General features: G+C 42.5%; 1 protein-coding gene across 1 annotated transcript in view; it reads left to right on the plus strand.

The window, feature by feature from the left end:
- Nucleotides 1-17,342, plus strand: part of LOC129148012 (sterile alpha motif domain-containing protein 1-like) — a 49,084-nt gene extending 31,742 nt beyond the window's left edge. Inside the window, exon 4 of the mRNA XM_054712240.1 lies at nt 17,263-17,342. Within this exon, the coding sequence (XP_054568215.1) occupies nt 17,263-17,278 (16 nt within the window). The 3' untranslated portion in view covers nt 17,279-17,342. The remainder of the gene's footprint in view (nt 1-17,262) is intronic.
- Nucleotides 17,343-17,586: the final 244 nt, after the last annotated feature.

Here is a 17,586-nt window from a genome sequence, read left to right on the forward strand (position 1 = left end):
CCAGCTTTTGGAAAGCAGGCTATTGGGACCCTCCTGAGAATTGGACTACCTGTCACCCGATACGACAATATAAACTGTTTCACAGATGCATCCAACAGCCCTTCCCCCTGTGACTCAGGCACGTTCTCTTAGTTCTGTGTCCTACGGGCTCAGTAAGAGTCCCTGGGGCTTGCTTTAATCTCAGACCCCGTGTCCTCAGCCTCTGACATGGACCACTGCATGTAGCTCCTCATTTAAGCATGTGCAGAACCTTGGGAGGTGGTGGGAAATCCTTCCCTGCATAGACCTAATTCCAGAGGCTGTCATTTTAACATTTAGGGTGTCCTGGGGAAGCACCAAGGAAACGTTTACACTAGAAGATACATCTGTACTACGAAGCAAGGGTGCCATTTTAGTGTAGCTGAGGGTTAAACATGATCTGGAACACTTGATTTATAAAACAGCCCACAAGTGTCGGGGCAGGGAAACGTGTTTGGAGAATCACTGTGCCCTTCATCTCAAGCCCGCACCTTGGATTTCTGGGGTGGTTCCGGAAGCCCCTGGCACATGCTGTGGGTCCGGTGTAGTGCACTCTGCAAGCACAGGTGTGGTCCATCAGACTGGAGCTCCGCAAACGGGAGGCAGACAGAGGGCAGTGAGGTGTGCGGGCTTCTTTGCCAGGTGAGGCAATTTGGTATCCCTTTTAAGGGATTCCCTCCTTAAGCAGAACCAGACTATACTTAACTGTGGAAAATGTTGTAATCAACCATTTTGGGGGTACGCTGGAGACAAAGAAGTAGAGTAGGTAGTAGGTCATAGGAGAGAGGTATTTGGTAGCAAACAGTCCCACCAGGCCCACCTAATTTGACTTCCCATCTATCACAGACTGAGAGCCCAACTGGCATTGAGGGTGCTAATGTCTTTCAACTATGGCATCAATTGTTTCTGACACAAGCTTATTTGGTATAATGGGGAAAGCCTTCAGCGCTATCTCAGATAAGCTAAGTTTCTTGAATAATTCAGAGACCCATTTATGCCAGCTAGAGTATATTTACACACTGCAAGAAATAATGGGATCTATATCTTAGGACATTCAAAGAGAAGGCAGTTTCAAGCCTGGGGCTAAGGGATATGGGACTCGGAAGGTAATTCTAGAGTTATGCGGTTTTTTATGCCGCAGCACAAGCAGTGGTTGGACCTTTAATGATCCATCTTCCACTTTCTTCCTTGCCCAGCCCAACATTCACAGCTCACCTAGAGTTGCAGCTAGCTCATAATTGCATGTACAGAACCTCGGGAGGTCTTAGAAAAAACCCTTTCTTCACTTGGTAGATCTAATTCCAGGGACCACACACACACACACACACACACACAAGTCCGGCTATAGATGGCGGGCCAGCCTACCCTTAAGTTCCAGCGCCATCAGTTGTAAATGGTGACAGGTGGAGATCACCTGAGTGTAGACACGGCCACTGAGGTGGCAGATGTCTGCATGAGCATGATTAGCTCAGAAGGGATACGTCATGACTGACACAGCCAATCCTCAGCGTGGGGTCCAGGCACGGGAGCTGGTCCATTTGAGGCTTCGTACCCTTCAAACCGGCCAGCCCATCGAGGAGAACCATCTCAGAAACGCTTGAGCTGTTTGTGCAAGTCCTTCCATGGCGGCCCTACCTATTAACATTTGGATTTGTTTCTTGCATATATTTTTGTTCATTTTTCTAGCAATTCATTTATCTTATATTATTTAAAGAAAATGGCTGGTGACAGATTGGGAGTGGGTTGGAAACTGGTCTTTCACTACAGATATTTTGAGCGGTACTGGTTTGGAAGACTCTGAGATTCTAATTGTGGCATCCCTCCACCACCCTCCCCCACCTCAACTAATGAAGGAATAATGACTAAGTGTCTAAGTCAAGTTATAATCCTCTGAGTGCCCGTTTCCTCCTAAACAAACAGGGACTATAATGCTGTCTCTCACCTTCCCAAGCTATAGTCAGGCAGGAGATAATATGGGAGAATGAAGTTTAAAAAGATGTAACAAGCTCATCAGAATTGTTATTATATTTTACTGTTAAAGTATATACATAGGTATAGTTACACACACACACACACACACACACACACACACACGTCATATGGGAGATAAGGAGTTTACATTCAACATTCCATCGTAAGTATGTCATTGTTTTCCAGTGTAGAATGTAAGATATGGCCGTGGAGATTTGTGGAGTGTTTTTTGCTCGATTATGTTTTATTTGCTAGCTTTTGCAAAAGACAAGTAGAGAGTGACTGACAAAGATTTACTCAGGATGCACTCTGTTCTCAATAATTCATGGGCAGTAACCACAAGTTAAATAAAAAGTATTTATGCAGCGTGACATTCTGAGAATGGTGAGGAAGAAGTACATACATGGAAAGTTGATGACAGCAATCTGAAAGACTGCAGGTGTTGGAGGGAAGGAGAGAGGGTTTCATGCTGCTGAGAGAGGAGATGGAGAGAACGGTTGATTCTGGAACAGATGAGATCTGGAAAGGTGGGAAGGAAAAACTAGGTTATCTAGGTAGGACAAACTCAGCAGCAGTGTCAAGCCAGAATGTATATATTAGATGAGTGTGTGGGTGTTCCAGTGGATAGACAAATAGATAACTGTCAGAAAATCAACGAAATTAGGAACTGATAAAAACTAAATTTAAAACCCTGAACATGAAATTACAGTAGGCAATCTTAATTTTTTGGTAGATTTCCCCACCTAAAGCATGATATGTAAGTATTCAAACCGGGACTCCTGAAATAGAATTGCTTCTACGTATACATTATTTACTGTCACATATCTTAAAATGCAAATGTTAACAAATGCAAAATGATTTAACAAATAATTTTGTCCAAGTAAAACACCACATTTTATATTAAGTGATAATTTTTTAAAAATCTCCTAAACAATTCAAAGGATAAACACGCAATTATGAAAATATTAGCATGCTTTCCTGCGGCCATCTGGCACCTCAGTCTAATGTAAAGAACAAGAAATTCGGAGGCAAGAGAACTGCTCCCTCTAATAGGCACCTTGATCACTTCAGCAACTTTATTACTTTACAATAAGGACGTCATAATCAAAGTACCGCCCATTACAGAGCGCTCTGTAAATACGCACTTCTGTCCTTGCCTCACTCAGACCAGCCGCCTGATGGGAATGCCGTCATTTTAAGACATAAGCACAGCGATATTCTTAGTCGTGCAATTGAGTCGTTTCCTTGCAGGCTTTTGGTGTTTCAGCATTCAACTACATGGTGACAATTGGAAGTCCCAAGGTACTAGTAACTTTGTCTAGTATTGTCTGATTTGTTTATTCTGACATTCTTTGCATCGTACGATTTAAATTAATGATTTAATTGTTCACTTTACACCCCCTCCCCCCCCCCCCAAAAAAAAAGGCAAACCGAAAAATGGTCTACAGCTCTAAAGAGGTCCCTGCGAGCGTGGCCTGCCGGAGCCACCGGCTCGGGAAGCGTGTGCATAGACTGCGTGGGAAGCAGGGCGGTCACCGGGCGGCATCTCCAGGCACACAGCACAGCATTAAAGATGGCAGAGACACACGGGCAATGTCTAAGCCAATGAGAGAGAGAAACGACAGCTCTCATCCAATTTTAAGACTGCAGTCCTGGGGAAAAAAGTAATTAAAAAGATCTTAAAATTATCAAACAAGAAGTAAAATTATTTAAAAATGAAGACACTGGAGGAGAACGCGTAGAACCAGTTTTCATCTCGGCAGAGTTTCCCGCCAGGTAGACTTGGGGAGAGCGTGTGGAGCATTAGAAAAATCCCTGTTTGCCAAATATACTTGTCTAGCCTTTTTTTAAATTTTATTTTATTGATTGGAGTGACACTGGTTAATAACATTATATAAGTTGTGAGAGTCCAATTGTATTTTTTATTCTGTGTCTTTTAAGATACATTCCCCATCTTTTCTTCCCTGTCATCTCCAAGTCCCTGAGAAATAGAGCGTTGTGTTATTTATCTCTGTGTCCCTAGTCTAGTGAGGGATGTCCGGCCTGCGGGCCCTATGAGGCCTGGGAAATCATTGGGTCTGGCCCTGCCAAGGCGTTAGGGGTGAGTTAATGAAATATTTGGCCAAATAGCGCAGGCTAATTTTGAGCTGATCGTTTTGTATGGCCCCCTCGAGTGATGTGATAAATATCCAAGTGGCCCCTGGCAGGAAAAGAAAAGGGTTCTCCACCTCTGCCCTAGACCATCACTCAGCACTTTATTCTAGGGTCTCAGTGTACATGTTCTCATTGTGAATCTCAAATGAACGCCGCCGCTTCCTCCCCCTCCCTGCCCCGCCTCTTCCTCCCGAGATTCCGACATTCCATTTCGCAATGGAATCCTCTTCAGATCCCAGCTCACAAGCAGGACAGAGTGTCCTTCCACCCGGATGCACACTGGGATCTCCGAGATTGTGAGGAACACGAATGTTCCAGCCCCGGGGATTCTGAGTTCATTGTCCTGGGTGGGATTCAGGAAACGGTATTTTTAAACGTTTCCCGGGCAATTTGAAGTATGACCAATGTTAAAAAAATATTTTGAGCAACAGAGTGAATGTGGGCTGGAGAAATCTGAATTTTAAATTTCATTTAAGATTCATTTTCATGTAGTATATTTACCCCAACAATCAAATTTACCCCAAGGCATGCTCTCACTGCCTCTAGCACCAGACGTCGATAGTTCATAGGCCTCCAACTAATGGAAAATAGACATAGAGAAAAGAACTCTTTGTAGCAGAAAATTAGACTTTTACCATCTAGATGACATTATCTGAGATTACACTCCTCAAAAAGAGTATGTTGCAAGACCAGGAAGAAAGCATCGTAACTGATGCCCCAGCCTTTTATTCTACTCACACAGCTGTCTATGCATTTGACAGGCGTTCATGTTCAATTACGTGTTGGTAGTTTATAATAGCAATTTTAATTCACACAGAAGTGATTCCATATCAGGCTAAGTAAATTCTAGAGTTTATAGACCTTATGTGATCACTAACAGTATTGATTATCCTTGGAGTTGCTGGGACCGGGGAAGACCTTCCAGCTCATTGCAGGATGTGTGTGTGTGTGTGTGTACATACGTGTGTGTGTGTGTGTGTATGTGTGTACGTGTGTGTGTGTATGTGTGTATATATGTGTGTGTACGTGTGTGTATGTATATATATATGTGTGTGTACGTGTGTGTATATGTGTGTGTATATATGTGTGTGCGTGTGTGTATATGTATGTGTGTACGTGTGTGTGTATATATATGTGTGTGTGTACGTGTGTGTATATGTGTGTGTACGTATGTGTATATATGTGTGTACGTGTGTGTGTATGTGTGTACGTGTGTGTATGTATATATGTGTGTGTACATGTGTGTGTGTATATATATGTGTGTATATATATGTGTGTGTACGTGTGTGTATATGTGTGTGTACGTGTGTGTGTGTATATATGTGTGTGTATGTGTATATATGTGTGTGTACGTGTGTGTGTATATATGTGTGTGTATGTGTATGTGTATATATATACGCACACACATATATATATATATAATTTAATATATATATTTTTATTGATCGATGTCTCCCATTCTCCCCCCTTTACTCTCTTCCTCCCATCCCCTACCTGCCCCCACCACCACCCCCAGGTCTTCACTACCCTATTGCCTGTGCCCATGGGCTGTGCTTATAAGTAGATACGGTCTTTGGCTTATCTTTTCTCATCCCCCCAACTGACATCGAGGTATGTCAGTCCCCCCGCCTCCCTGCTTCGGGTCTTTGTTGGTCAATTCATTTTGTTCATTAGCTTCCACAAATAAGTGAAACCAGGTTTTGAGTCCTTTACTGAGCTTTAAAGAGAAAAGGGGGATAAATGACATAATCACTTCTGAGTCTGTAATAGTCCCACTATTATTTTTTGTCTCTTTTTAAATGCAGATCTAACACGCATTTGGGAATACTTTTTAGCAGGGACTATAGTCACGAACTCATGGCGTCGTCGTGTGATTTGGGAAAGGCGCCATTTCTCAAGACACTTTGTGTCCATCTGTAGGCAATTTGTCACAATAAACTAATGTTATTGGAATGGGGCCCTATACTGCCATCTGCCAAAAAATATTATAACAAATATTAAATCTGTAGAGTCTGCAACGTGAATGACTCCCTAGGTTCTGCAGGGAGCAACCTGCGCGTCCGGGTACAGCTCAGTTCCTCCTTGTTGTCCTTGACGGCATTTTACATATGACAAGAAAAACAAGTGCTTTGGAAGTACACCAAATCAGACACGGAAAGCTATAGAAGTAAGCAGTATACCACACAGTTAGTGCAGTGAGCTCGTCTTAAGAAGACACGACTATTGCATACGGGTTCAGGTGGACAGAAGGCTCTGAGACGAAAACATTGGGCTGTAAACATGATGGACTTTGGTGAGTTTGACTGGAGTGATTATTTATAAAATCTGTTATTTAGTAAAAGCAGCCGAGAACCTGTCAGATACAGAATTAATGGGCTGACATTGACCTAAATAAGTCCCACATTTTCAAATTCCCCTTTCCAGAAGGGACCACATCCTTAAGTTGCCTACAATACACAAATGTCTGTCTTCTTAAAATAAAGATTAAGGGTGCACATTATAATAAAAGCTGCCTCATTTAAATCCCTGGTGTTTATAACTTCACCTCTTGTCTCTCGTTCTCCTGATGTGAGAATGAATAGTACAACAAATATCAAGTGCGTAGAATGTGGCAGGCATTCTGTAGGAGGTCCAATTTTTAAATATGCACAGAGTCCTTTTTATTTTTATTTTTTTTAAATATATTTTTATTGATTTCAGAGAGGAAGGAAGAGAGAGAAACATCAATGATGAGAGAGAATCCTTGATCGCTGCCTCCTGCACACCCACCACTGAGGATCGAGCCTGCAACCTGGCATGTGCCCTTGGCCAGAATCGGATCTGGGACCCTTCAGTCCGCAGGCTGATGCTCTATCCACTGAGCCAAACCAGCCAGGGCAGAGTCCTTTTTATTAATGCATTTAAAATATCTTCAGGCAAGTTACACTGTTAACTTCCTGTAGGAAAAGATGGATGAAGCATCAAGTGATTAATGACAGTATCTTTCACAATATGGATATGGCAGGGGATAGTCTTAGGTTCCCATTAGAAGGCAGGCTGCCCAAGCACAAGATTTGACAAGGGGGTAGTAACATTGTAACCAACACTATTTCAAATATGAAGACAAGGGCTTTTAAAGATTCAGACTAATCATTAGTTGTTAAATATCTGGAATGCCCAGGTTTCATGAACGGAGACAAACAGTCAATCAATCCGTCAGTAAAACTGAGCCATGCCTTTTCATCCCACGGGGTCTTCTGCCTGTTCCATTTTCTTAACTATTTCCTCATGTCCTCTTCCTTCTAACATCTCTCAATACTTCCTTTCCCGTTCAGCTTCTTACTTTCACACAAAACTGTATTAACACATTAAGATTTCCCACAATTCCTTTTCTTTCTGTCCTTATATTCTTTCCTTCATCATAGATTGCCTTAGATATATTAGAATAGTTAATGTGTTCGATTTACTAAGAAGGATTCCATATGGTGCCAATATCTATATTGTCCCGTTTTCTCCTGTTTTAGGTGGCCCTATTAAAAGGAGATATATTTTTGTTTGTTTGGTTTCTGTTTTTGAATATTTTAGGTGTCGAATGTTTATACTTTTTCATAGCAGTTTCTCTTTTAGTGTATTTCTAGCCTTGTAATTGTACAGTAAAAAATGCCCCTCAAATGCTGAGACGTGAGAGGTAAAAGAGACACCTCTGTCTTCGTGTTTCAAAAGGAAGTCACGGGGCACAACCAGAGTTGCTTTCTGGGCACAAAAGTCCGGGAAGTCTGAGAGAAGAATGTACCCGTTAATTGTGGAGAAAGGAATAAGGGCATTATTTGCCTAGTTGCATAGAAAAGTAGTGAGGGAAAAATGTAGAAAATAAGACTAAAAGTTGTGCTTTGTAACAATTAGCAGAAAAAAGAAAACTTCTATTAGCCAGCAGTTTATTTTCACACAAAATGATGCAAAGAGCATTATTCACACCAAAATGACTCAAATGTTTTTTCAGTGAATTGAGTAACTGTTTTTCCCCAGTTGAGTGAACAGACAAAATGTTTGATAACTTCAAGAGGGCGTTGACAATATATTGCTGTCAGTAAAGCCAAGAGTTTTTTTTATTAAATACTGAACTGGAATTATACTTGGAATTTCTCATTAAATGTGACAGTTCATATTTATTTCCTTGGAGATCGTCTTACGAACAGGGCCAAATATCTCTTAGAAAAAATAATTACCTCTTTGACTTCACCAAGAATTTTTACTCAAAATTTATTGTTGTTTTAACTCGGGGGGAAATTCTGCACTACCAACATTGAAAATGTTGAAATAATGTATGATTTTTTTAAAGGATAGCTACAATATTAATGAGAGTTGTTGATCTACAGCATACCAATCCAACTCCATAAGAAACCTCCTAAATTAAATAATACACAAGGCACTCTTTTTCTGTTCCAGATGGCCACAAGTCTCTCAGATGGTACTTTCGTAATAGGAGCTAATGTCTATTACTTGAAAATCCAGATGCCCTCTGATGAGTGAACTAGTTTTTAAGACAAGGGCCTTCATTCTATGTGAGGAGCTAATCACTCAACAATTACATGTTTGACATGTTTGACATGTTCAAAATGTCTAACAAAATCGTTGTATAAAACAAAACAATCCTTCTTTGGGGAAATTAGTAAAAATAAAATCTGTTTTCAGATCAATAGAGTTTAAAGTGCTATCAGATTGATGCCGTAAAGGTAAACACGCGGGTTTCGAGGACACATTTAATGTTCACTCAAGTGCCTCTTGCTACCTCCTCAAAGTAATTTAAGCTATAAAATTGCCTGTTGACAATCTGCTTTTATAAACCTCTTGTCAAGAAAGATGTGCGTTACCCATAACTTGGTTCTAGTTTTTATTTAAATGATTAAAAAAAAATAGCGTTGGGAATACTATTACCATTTCTACCCAAAACTGCGTTCGATTGGACAACACACTTCATTGACTTAGTAACACCCTGTTTCTTCCTGAAGAAAATAAAAAGCTTATGACTAAAGTATGTCCTTTAGTGTTTCTCTCAGGTCAAGTAGGAAGTGCTGGGTCCCTGTGTGTCTTTGAGCTCTTTCATGACACCGTCTCTTAAATGTGTGAGGTTGGACGTTGCTCCCTTAGCGGTGTGAAGCGATTGCTCCACTCGCTTGTGCCTCTTCTGGGGCTGAGGGTCGGCTGGGTCTCACCGTTCCTTTTAAATAAGCCACTTGTTTCTCCTTCATCGGGACTCGATTCGCACACTTTCTCTTCACCCCTAATGTTCTGCAACGCAGCCTCACTGCAAACTGTCCACAGGTGAAGACATTTTACAGCCCTCCTTTCAGACACTTTGTCTTCCCGTTGAACACTAGGATTTCTCACTGGGATTCTTATTAGATGTCAGAGCGGCTTGGTTTTCTTTCCTCCCTGCCTCTTATATTCTCTTTACTGTTCTTCCTTTCTCTCTCCTTCTGTGCTGCATTTTGCATGCTTCCGTCTTCCTACTCACCTGTTTTCTCTTCATCTATGTCTAGTCTCTTTATAGACTTTCTAGCATTGTTTTATTTCAATGACTACGTTATTTTATTTTATTGAAGCCCCTTTTTCGGTTTGTACTCGTGGGAGCAGGGAACTCAGGACTCTATGTGAAATCTTGACGAAATAATGCCATCGTATTGAAAGAGTAATTCCAGAGAGGAGAATCCTAGGGTTAGTCTATGAGACGCAGGAGAGAGGGGAGGCCTCATTATGTTGGTAAACCTACCACCTAGTAAACAGCCTGGCCAATCGTATGTTCTCAGTACATTGTTCAATAATGAGTTAACTAGAAATCAGCTAAGTGTTAAAGGCAGCCGCAGTAGACCTGGGCCTTAGCAGGCTGTCTTTACTGATGGGCAGTAGTTCAGACCTGAGGTATTCGGGGACACCTCTGCAGAACACGAACATGCAGACCCACCGGCCTCACCACGGAGCCGATGGCTCGGTAGGCTGGGCGGGGACCTGGGAGTCGGTGTGTTCACAGCACGTGTGAACACTTCCTGAGTGCGTCCGGCTTAGAAATGGAGCAACAGGAGATGCACCAGACTCGGCCACGTGAGTCAGGCAGCAGCGGGGGCCGTGGGGAGGGTGGGAAAGACAGGTTTTGGCCGGAATGAGCAGCAGCTGGATAGCAGGAGAAGCGTTTCAGAAAGTCTGATTCTGGCCTCATGAAGGATCCTATCAAAGCGAGATCGTCAAACAATATGTCAACAACACACGTTGGCCACTGGCCCCTAGTGAAAAGCAGCGTTTACAGGGCACCATTTTGTTTTCTTCCCACAGTTTATTATTTGAAATGGGTAGAGAGGTTAATATTGGGCCTGTTTCTTATGGGTTTATTAAAAAAAAAACAAAAAACCTTTGCATTGAATTTTGTAGCATGATTGAATGATAATGTAATATAATTTACTTAATATCTATTTCGTGTTAGATGACAGTTTTATTAAGCAGAACCAATAATCATCGTTACTTAGAGTCATAACGACCCATTATAAATGGTCTCATTTCCCCTAATTTTAATTTTACCTCTTAGAGTGTGCCTTCCTAGAATTGTTGAAGTGGTTACACTTGGTTTCTTTTATAAATATAATTTTTACAGTCACTCTGGCAACATAAATCATCTGGTGGTTAGTATTGCTATTCTATATATTTGATAGAAAACGATTTCAGTGTCTTGGGTTCCTCTTAATTAAACTTTCAGATTAGCAAATCTCAGAAAATTAAATTGCCATCCTTTATGGGCTGGCGGTTATGACAGAGATGAATGTTCTCCGCCCGTGTTTCTCAGGGTCAGGATGAGTGGTCAGACTGGACACAAACAGGACTTGTCCCCAGCAGCCTCCAGAATAACTGGATTCCCAACCCCCGCTTTAAAAACACCAACCCACGAAGGCTGGTTGTGTTTATCAGGCATTTTAGCTTAAAGTGGGTAGACTTAGGCAGCTGTCCTGTTGTGTCTGGGTCCCAGTAGTGGTGACGAGAGGTGGGAGTTCGGATGAGGGAGAGAGGTTCTTTATTTAGGTCACAGGGACTTCCGGGCATGGAGGACATTGGCAGTCCCCAGTTTTAAGGCTCTTTTATTAATTTTTGTTTGAGGTTATTTATTTACTCATTTGTTTATTGTTCACAGTAGGATATATTTTCTTTTTTAAATCTACAAACTAGTTAGTGGACAGTATTTTAATAATCTGGGATATTAAATTTTGAAGTTTCACATTGAGCACAAATTTTTAAAAATTTCGTTATTGAAAATATTACAGAGGTCCCCTTTTTATCCCCTCATTGACCTCCTCCCCACTCGGATCCCTCCCCAGGCCTTCACCCCACTGTTGTCTGGGTCCATGGGTTATGCATATAGGCATATAAGTTTTTTGGTTGATCTCCCAGCCCCCACCCCCTTCCCTCTGAGAATCCTCAGTATGTTGCATGCTTCCATGTCTCTGGATCTATTTTGTGTGTCAGATTATTTTGTTCCATTCGATTCCATATATACATAGTGAGATCCTGTGATACTTGTCTCTCTCTGACTAGCTTATTTCGCTCTGCGTGATACCCTTCAGGTCCCTCCCTGCTCCTTTAAATAACATCAAATACCTGTTTAACGATTCATAGTTTACAGAGCATTTTCATGTGTGTCCTTTCCTCTAGGCCCACAGCATTTCTCTCAGAGCAACATCATTATTTTTCTGAATTTATAGGGAGGGGACTAAGGGTTATAGAAATGAACGCACACCCGCTTCAGACAAGTGGAGGCAAAGCGCATGCTCTTCCCACATCCATCCTCTCAGTCGGAACCCATCCCAAAGGCTCTGGGTGCCTGAGAACAGAGGCAAAAGGTCCAGGAAGTTCAAACACCGGAGGGCGAAGGTCATCTCAGATACAAACTCCACCAGCTTTATCACATTGTCCTGGGACCAGCATGCTACAATCGCTCAGAATTCAAGGACAGGCAACTCCTTTCAGCTTCCGCCCTGGGCTCTGTGGGAGGCTCCTGGCGCTTTGAGTCATCCCAGTTCATCTACACACGATTAAATGTAACTTTCTTCTGTGACATGTGTGCCTGGATGAACTAGAGATGTATTTCCAAGCGTTCACGGGTACGTGGGAAGAAGTCAGATCCATTCCTGAGTGCAAACATGGATTGTAACCTGTGGTTCCATTATGCACATTGACATTTTACTTTCTGCTAATTATTTATCTGTTCAATATGGAATCTGAATGTCAGACAGGGTTAGGCACTGAGGTCGCAAAGGAAAGGATACAGTCTCTGAACTTAGGAAGCTCATGCTCTGGTTGGGAAGAAAAGCGTGACAATACAACATGGAAGTTAATGCAGTAGAATTCATAGGAGGTCACAGGCATGCAGAGAGAGAGCCTTTCTTGTATATATATTTTTATTGATTTCAGAGAGGAAGGGAGAGGGGGAAAGAGAGATAGGAATGTCAATGATGAGACAGAATCATTGATCAGCTGCCTCCTGCACAGCCCCCTACTGGGGATTGAGCCTACAACCCGGGCATGTGCCCTTGACTGGAATCAAGCCATGACCTCCTGGTTCATAGATTGACACTCAACTACTGAGCACGCCGACTGGGTGAGAGAGAGCCTTTCAATCAAACATCTGGTCCTTTTCTGAAATTATTTCACTGTGATCCATTTATATACATGCATATCAATGATCACCAGTTTGTTTGTATATTTATATGTGTGTACTATGTAGCTTAACTCTTGAGTTGCCACCTAATTTGTAAACAGAGTACTGTCCCCAAGTGTGTTCCATAGGAAGCCCTCCTAGAGAATGGTGAGTTAGGACTGCTGCACGGGCTTGGCGCAGCGGCTTAGTTCACTGGTGTTGGGTTGTCTCTATTTATAGGTCTTGATAAGCCCTGCTGAGAGTGGCATTTCTTAAAGCCTTGGACAAATTGATGAAAGAAATGCTTTTATTTTTAGCCAAGCAGATGTGTTTATAACCATCTCTTAAAACATTACAGTCACTACAATGCTGTCACTACCCAGGGATTCTGCCAGTCTAGCAAAGTCTTTAAGGTAAGGCTGAAATGACTGAAAAAGTAGGGTATAAAACTCTTGGTCACAAATTATATTCATCTGAAAATTCATGTTGTTCCACTTGAGATTTTAGGCCAAGTAGTTCCATCCATTTGGTTAGTATATAAATAATACAAAATATAGGAATTCTATCAAGGTCTTCAGTAATATTTATATCATCTTTATTTTAAACTAGTGGCCCAGTGCATGGATTCGTGCACATTGAAAGGAAATTAATTAGAAGGTGGCCAGCGGGGTGGGACTGGGTAAGACGGGCCAGACACACCCTGAAGCCAACCTGCCACCATCCCTCCCAGCCAGCCGCACCTGGGGGAGCACCGTGGCTCAAAAAATGTCTGCGGTCACCACGGCTTGGCAGTAAACCAGATTCAGGGCCGACAGTGTCCCAGCAACAGCAAACCCACTGCCAAAGGTGGAATCGTGCGCCCTCCCAACCCCCACCCCTCACCCTCCCGCCCCCCACCTGCCATGAGGAATCGGGTTCCCTCCTCTCTGGTTCCAGGGTGCATCACCCAAGAACCACCGCTGCCAAGTCACTGCAGCTCAGCAGCTCCTGCATTGAGCGCCTGCCCCCTGGTGGTCAGTGCACATCATACCTACCAGCCAGGCAGATGGTCACTTAGCCTTTTATATATATAGATAAAATAAAGATCATGGACTTTGGAGTAAGTTCTTGTAGCCAGATTCTGACATTATCACTATCTGACCCTGGAGAAGTTTTGTTTTACTCCAAGACTCAGTTTCTTATTTGAGAAAATGATGATAATACCTACCACATAGTTCCATTGTTAGGCTCAAGCACCACATGTTCTATAAGGACCTGGGATAGCACCTGACAAAGGTGGTTTCTGAGTCCACACCCCTTCCTCTTCATGCGCAGCTGCAAAAGCTGCACCAGGTTCGGCTGCGATCACTCTATTACCACATTCTACCAGAGGCACTCAGCCCAAAAAATGCAAGCATTCCACCTCAATGTATGTGTTTTGTGGGGGGTGTCAGTGGCTGGCACATAGGAACCAACTACTCAGAATATTACCTGGATTGTGTTTTTCCACTACCAAAAGGTTGCAGCATCCCCCCTCTCTTACTTTCTCAGAGTTAGGGTGTTCAGAGGTGCCTGGCGTTCCATTTCTAATGCACAATGAAGGCTGTACCGTGAGGAGGAATTGGGGTGCTTCCTGAAAGTCGCCAAGGTGGAACAATACCTCATTCTACGGCTGGACTAAATGTAGACCCACGATTTGACACCTTCTGGACAGTTAAGCTTCATTGGTCAGAATTTGGAGGAAATATGTCAGGTGTCAGTACTCAGTCTCCCCCCAGCACTAACTGCAATCTGATTGATTTTTCACTCCCTGAGTGTTTGTTTTGTTTTCCTCTATGCCCACCGACTGCTGCTGTGACTTCCCGTTGCTCACAAGAGGTCCAGGTGGGGGAGTTTGTGCCACCCCTTTCCTACTCCAAAAACAAAACAGTTTTGTAGATTTACTACCAATGGGTCATCTTCATATGCAAATGACACCATTTCACGAAGCACTCTTCACTGTAAGTAAGAGAGAGGATGGGGTGGAGGGAGGCAGGACAGATGACCTTGGGCCATTGTCTTGTGTACAGATTCGAGTACAGTTGTGTTTCCCACGGAGTTCGTGCTGACATCCTAGTTAGTTATGTCACTGGTTTCTTTTGTGCTCATTCTCCCCTTGGATCTTCTGTGACTACTCTTCTCCTTCCTATTCTTTCCCTTGTTGGATGGTGTGTTTCCTCTAAGTGGCAGAATACCTTTTTTATTGTTAATGTGCGAATGCTAAGTATTTACCTAGTTACCCTTTAGAGAACAGTGCAAGACAATGCGACTGAACAAATGGATGACTCCTGGAAAGGGGTTACTGAATAAATAAATTATTTCTGGAAGTCTTAGTGACTGTTTTCTGCTTATCTTCTGAGATTTTTCCTCTAGGTTACTTTTTTTTCCCCCATGACATTTTATTCAAGCTTATAGCTAGTTAATTTTCTTTCTTCTCATTTGAAAAAAAATATTCTAGGAGTGTGCCAGTGCTCAGATAAATATCTATTGAAAAACTCATGAATTTAAGGACCTGTAAATATATATATATTCCTAATAAAAGAGTAACATGCTAATTGACCATACCTTCATGATGCCCACCAGCCAATCAGGAGTGAGTATGCAAATTAACACAACAAAAAAAAGGGTGGGTTAATTTGCATACACAGGCATTGAGCGGCTGGGGGTGGGGTGGGACGCTTGTGTCATCACCATGGAGATGCAGGCGTTCCGCACCACCCCAGCCGCTCCAGGCCTCAGGGCAGTGTGGGAAGGTGGAAAGGTGGCTCTTGCCAGAGTGAAGGCACTGCCGGCAACCAGGGGAACGAGGTCCATTCTTGCATGAATCTTCGTGCATCAGGCCTCTAGTATATACATATATATATATATATATATATATGTGTGTGTGTGTGTGTGTGTGTGTATATATATACACATATATACATATATACATTTTGTTAGAATGAAGAAATATCTAGTACAGTGTTTTAATATCGTGGCTTTTAGTTCATATATAAGTTTAAAGAATTTCAAGTCAAATCTTATGCTAATTCAAAAACTGAATAACTGTCCAACCTGCGTGGCTCAGTGGTTTAGCATTGACCTAGGAACTAGGATGTCACCATTGGATTCCAGGTCAGGGCACATGTCCGATTTATGGGCTCAATTCCCAGTAGGGGGCATGCAGGAGATCAATGATTCTCATCATTGTTGTCTCTATCTCTCTCTCCCTCTCCTTTTCTACAATCAATAAAAATATATTTAAAAAAACTAAAAACCTGAATAACTGATGTAAAAAAAAAACAACATAGCCCCAACACAAGCAGTAAGACAGAGAAGAATCTCATGCATTCTTTCAGGCAGCCCATCGGTCATCCATCCTGCATTTACTGAACTTTGCCATAGGGGTTTCTATGGATACAAAGGAGAAGAAGACAGTATGTCACCTTCAAAATCACACACTCTGGCAATGAAGGAAGATGATGAGGATGTGGAAACCAATGAACACAATCTACTCAGATCCATCGTAATTATATGCAGAGCTGTGGAGAGACCAGTTAGCCCAAAGGGTAATCCAGTCAGAAAGGCCATGTACGCTATTTCCCTTTCAATTTGGAATGCATTCTGATTGTTGCCACTCAAATTTATTTTACTAACTTTTGTGGTGGATGGGCTCATCTGTGGATTAGTGTAAGTCCTTCTATACATCTTTTAAAAATATGTTTTTATGGATTTCAGAGAGGAAGGCAGAAGAAGAGAGGGAAAGAGATAAACATCAATGATGAGAGAGAACCATGGATCGACTGCCTCCTGCATGCCCCCTGCTGGGGATCCAGCCCCCAACCCGGGCATGTGCCCTGACCGGGAATCAAACCGTGACACTCAATAGGTCGACGCTCAATCACTGAGCCATGCTGGCCGGGAGCTATGCATCTTATCTAGAAGTAGGATGCATGATCAAAATATGATGAATGATAGACTAAGTAGAATTAAATGATTGTAAAAGAAGGATGATTTGAAAAGTGGGATTCCACCCTAAAATGGAGCAGTGCCTGGAGACTCAGTAGCATCAGCCCGTCATTGACAGCCTGATTCGCGGCTGGTACTCTCTGTTCGCACGTTCCTTTAGGGGAAATTTGACAATGTTGTTCATAAATGTGTTGCCACTTTCAAAGCTTCTTGCAAGCATTTCCGTCAAGTTGCGAGCCCGCGGTGGCATTCTGGGTAAATGCTCCCCACATCTTCCCGGCCAGACATCTCATTAAGTAGAAAGCCTCGATGGAGTCGTATGGCAAAGCCATTTTCAATAGGAGTTTGATTCACAACCCGGTGATTTTTGTAAATAATATTCTGGAAAGTCATCTGTGTTTTTTATGGATTTAATTTTACGGCTGGAGTTTGTGCCTCTCCCTGTCATTGGTGCCCGGGAATGTCCCCCTGACACTGCCCATCTCTCCTTTTTTCAGAGAGAATGGACTGTAAATCCATGCGTGAAGCCATTCCATAGTTCACAGAAGACTGTGCAAGAAATGGCTCCTTCTGAAAGGACTGGTACTCATTATGTCCCCACATAAATATTCTGATACATTAAATGCACCTTCTTCCCTAACGTGGCCATGCTTCTAATAGTAACATCATAGCCCTTCTTTTAAGTCTTGCATCAACATAATGGTCTCTGCATGCACAGCTGGGATCCTTTCGCTGAAAGTGGACCCTGAGAGCAGGGTTTGTGTGGTCTTCATTGGATACACTCTGCATCCAGCCCAGCCGCAAGCATTAAGTCCGTGATT

This window comes from Eptesicus fuscus, chromosome 22 (genome assembly GCF_027574615.1).
Source record: "Eptesicus fuscus isolate TK198812 chromosome 22, DD_ASM_mEF_20220401, whole genome shotgun sequence".
In the NCBI taxonomy this organism is placed as follows: domain Eukaryota; kingdom Metazoa; phylum Chordata; class Mammalia; order Chiroptera; family Vespertilionidae; genus Eptesicus; species Eptesicus fuscus.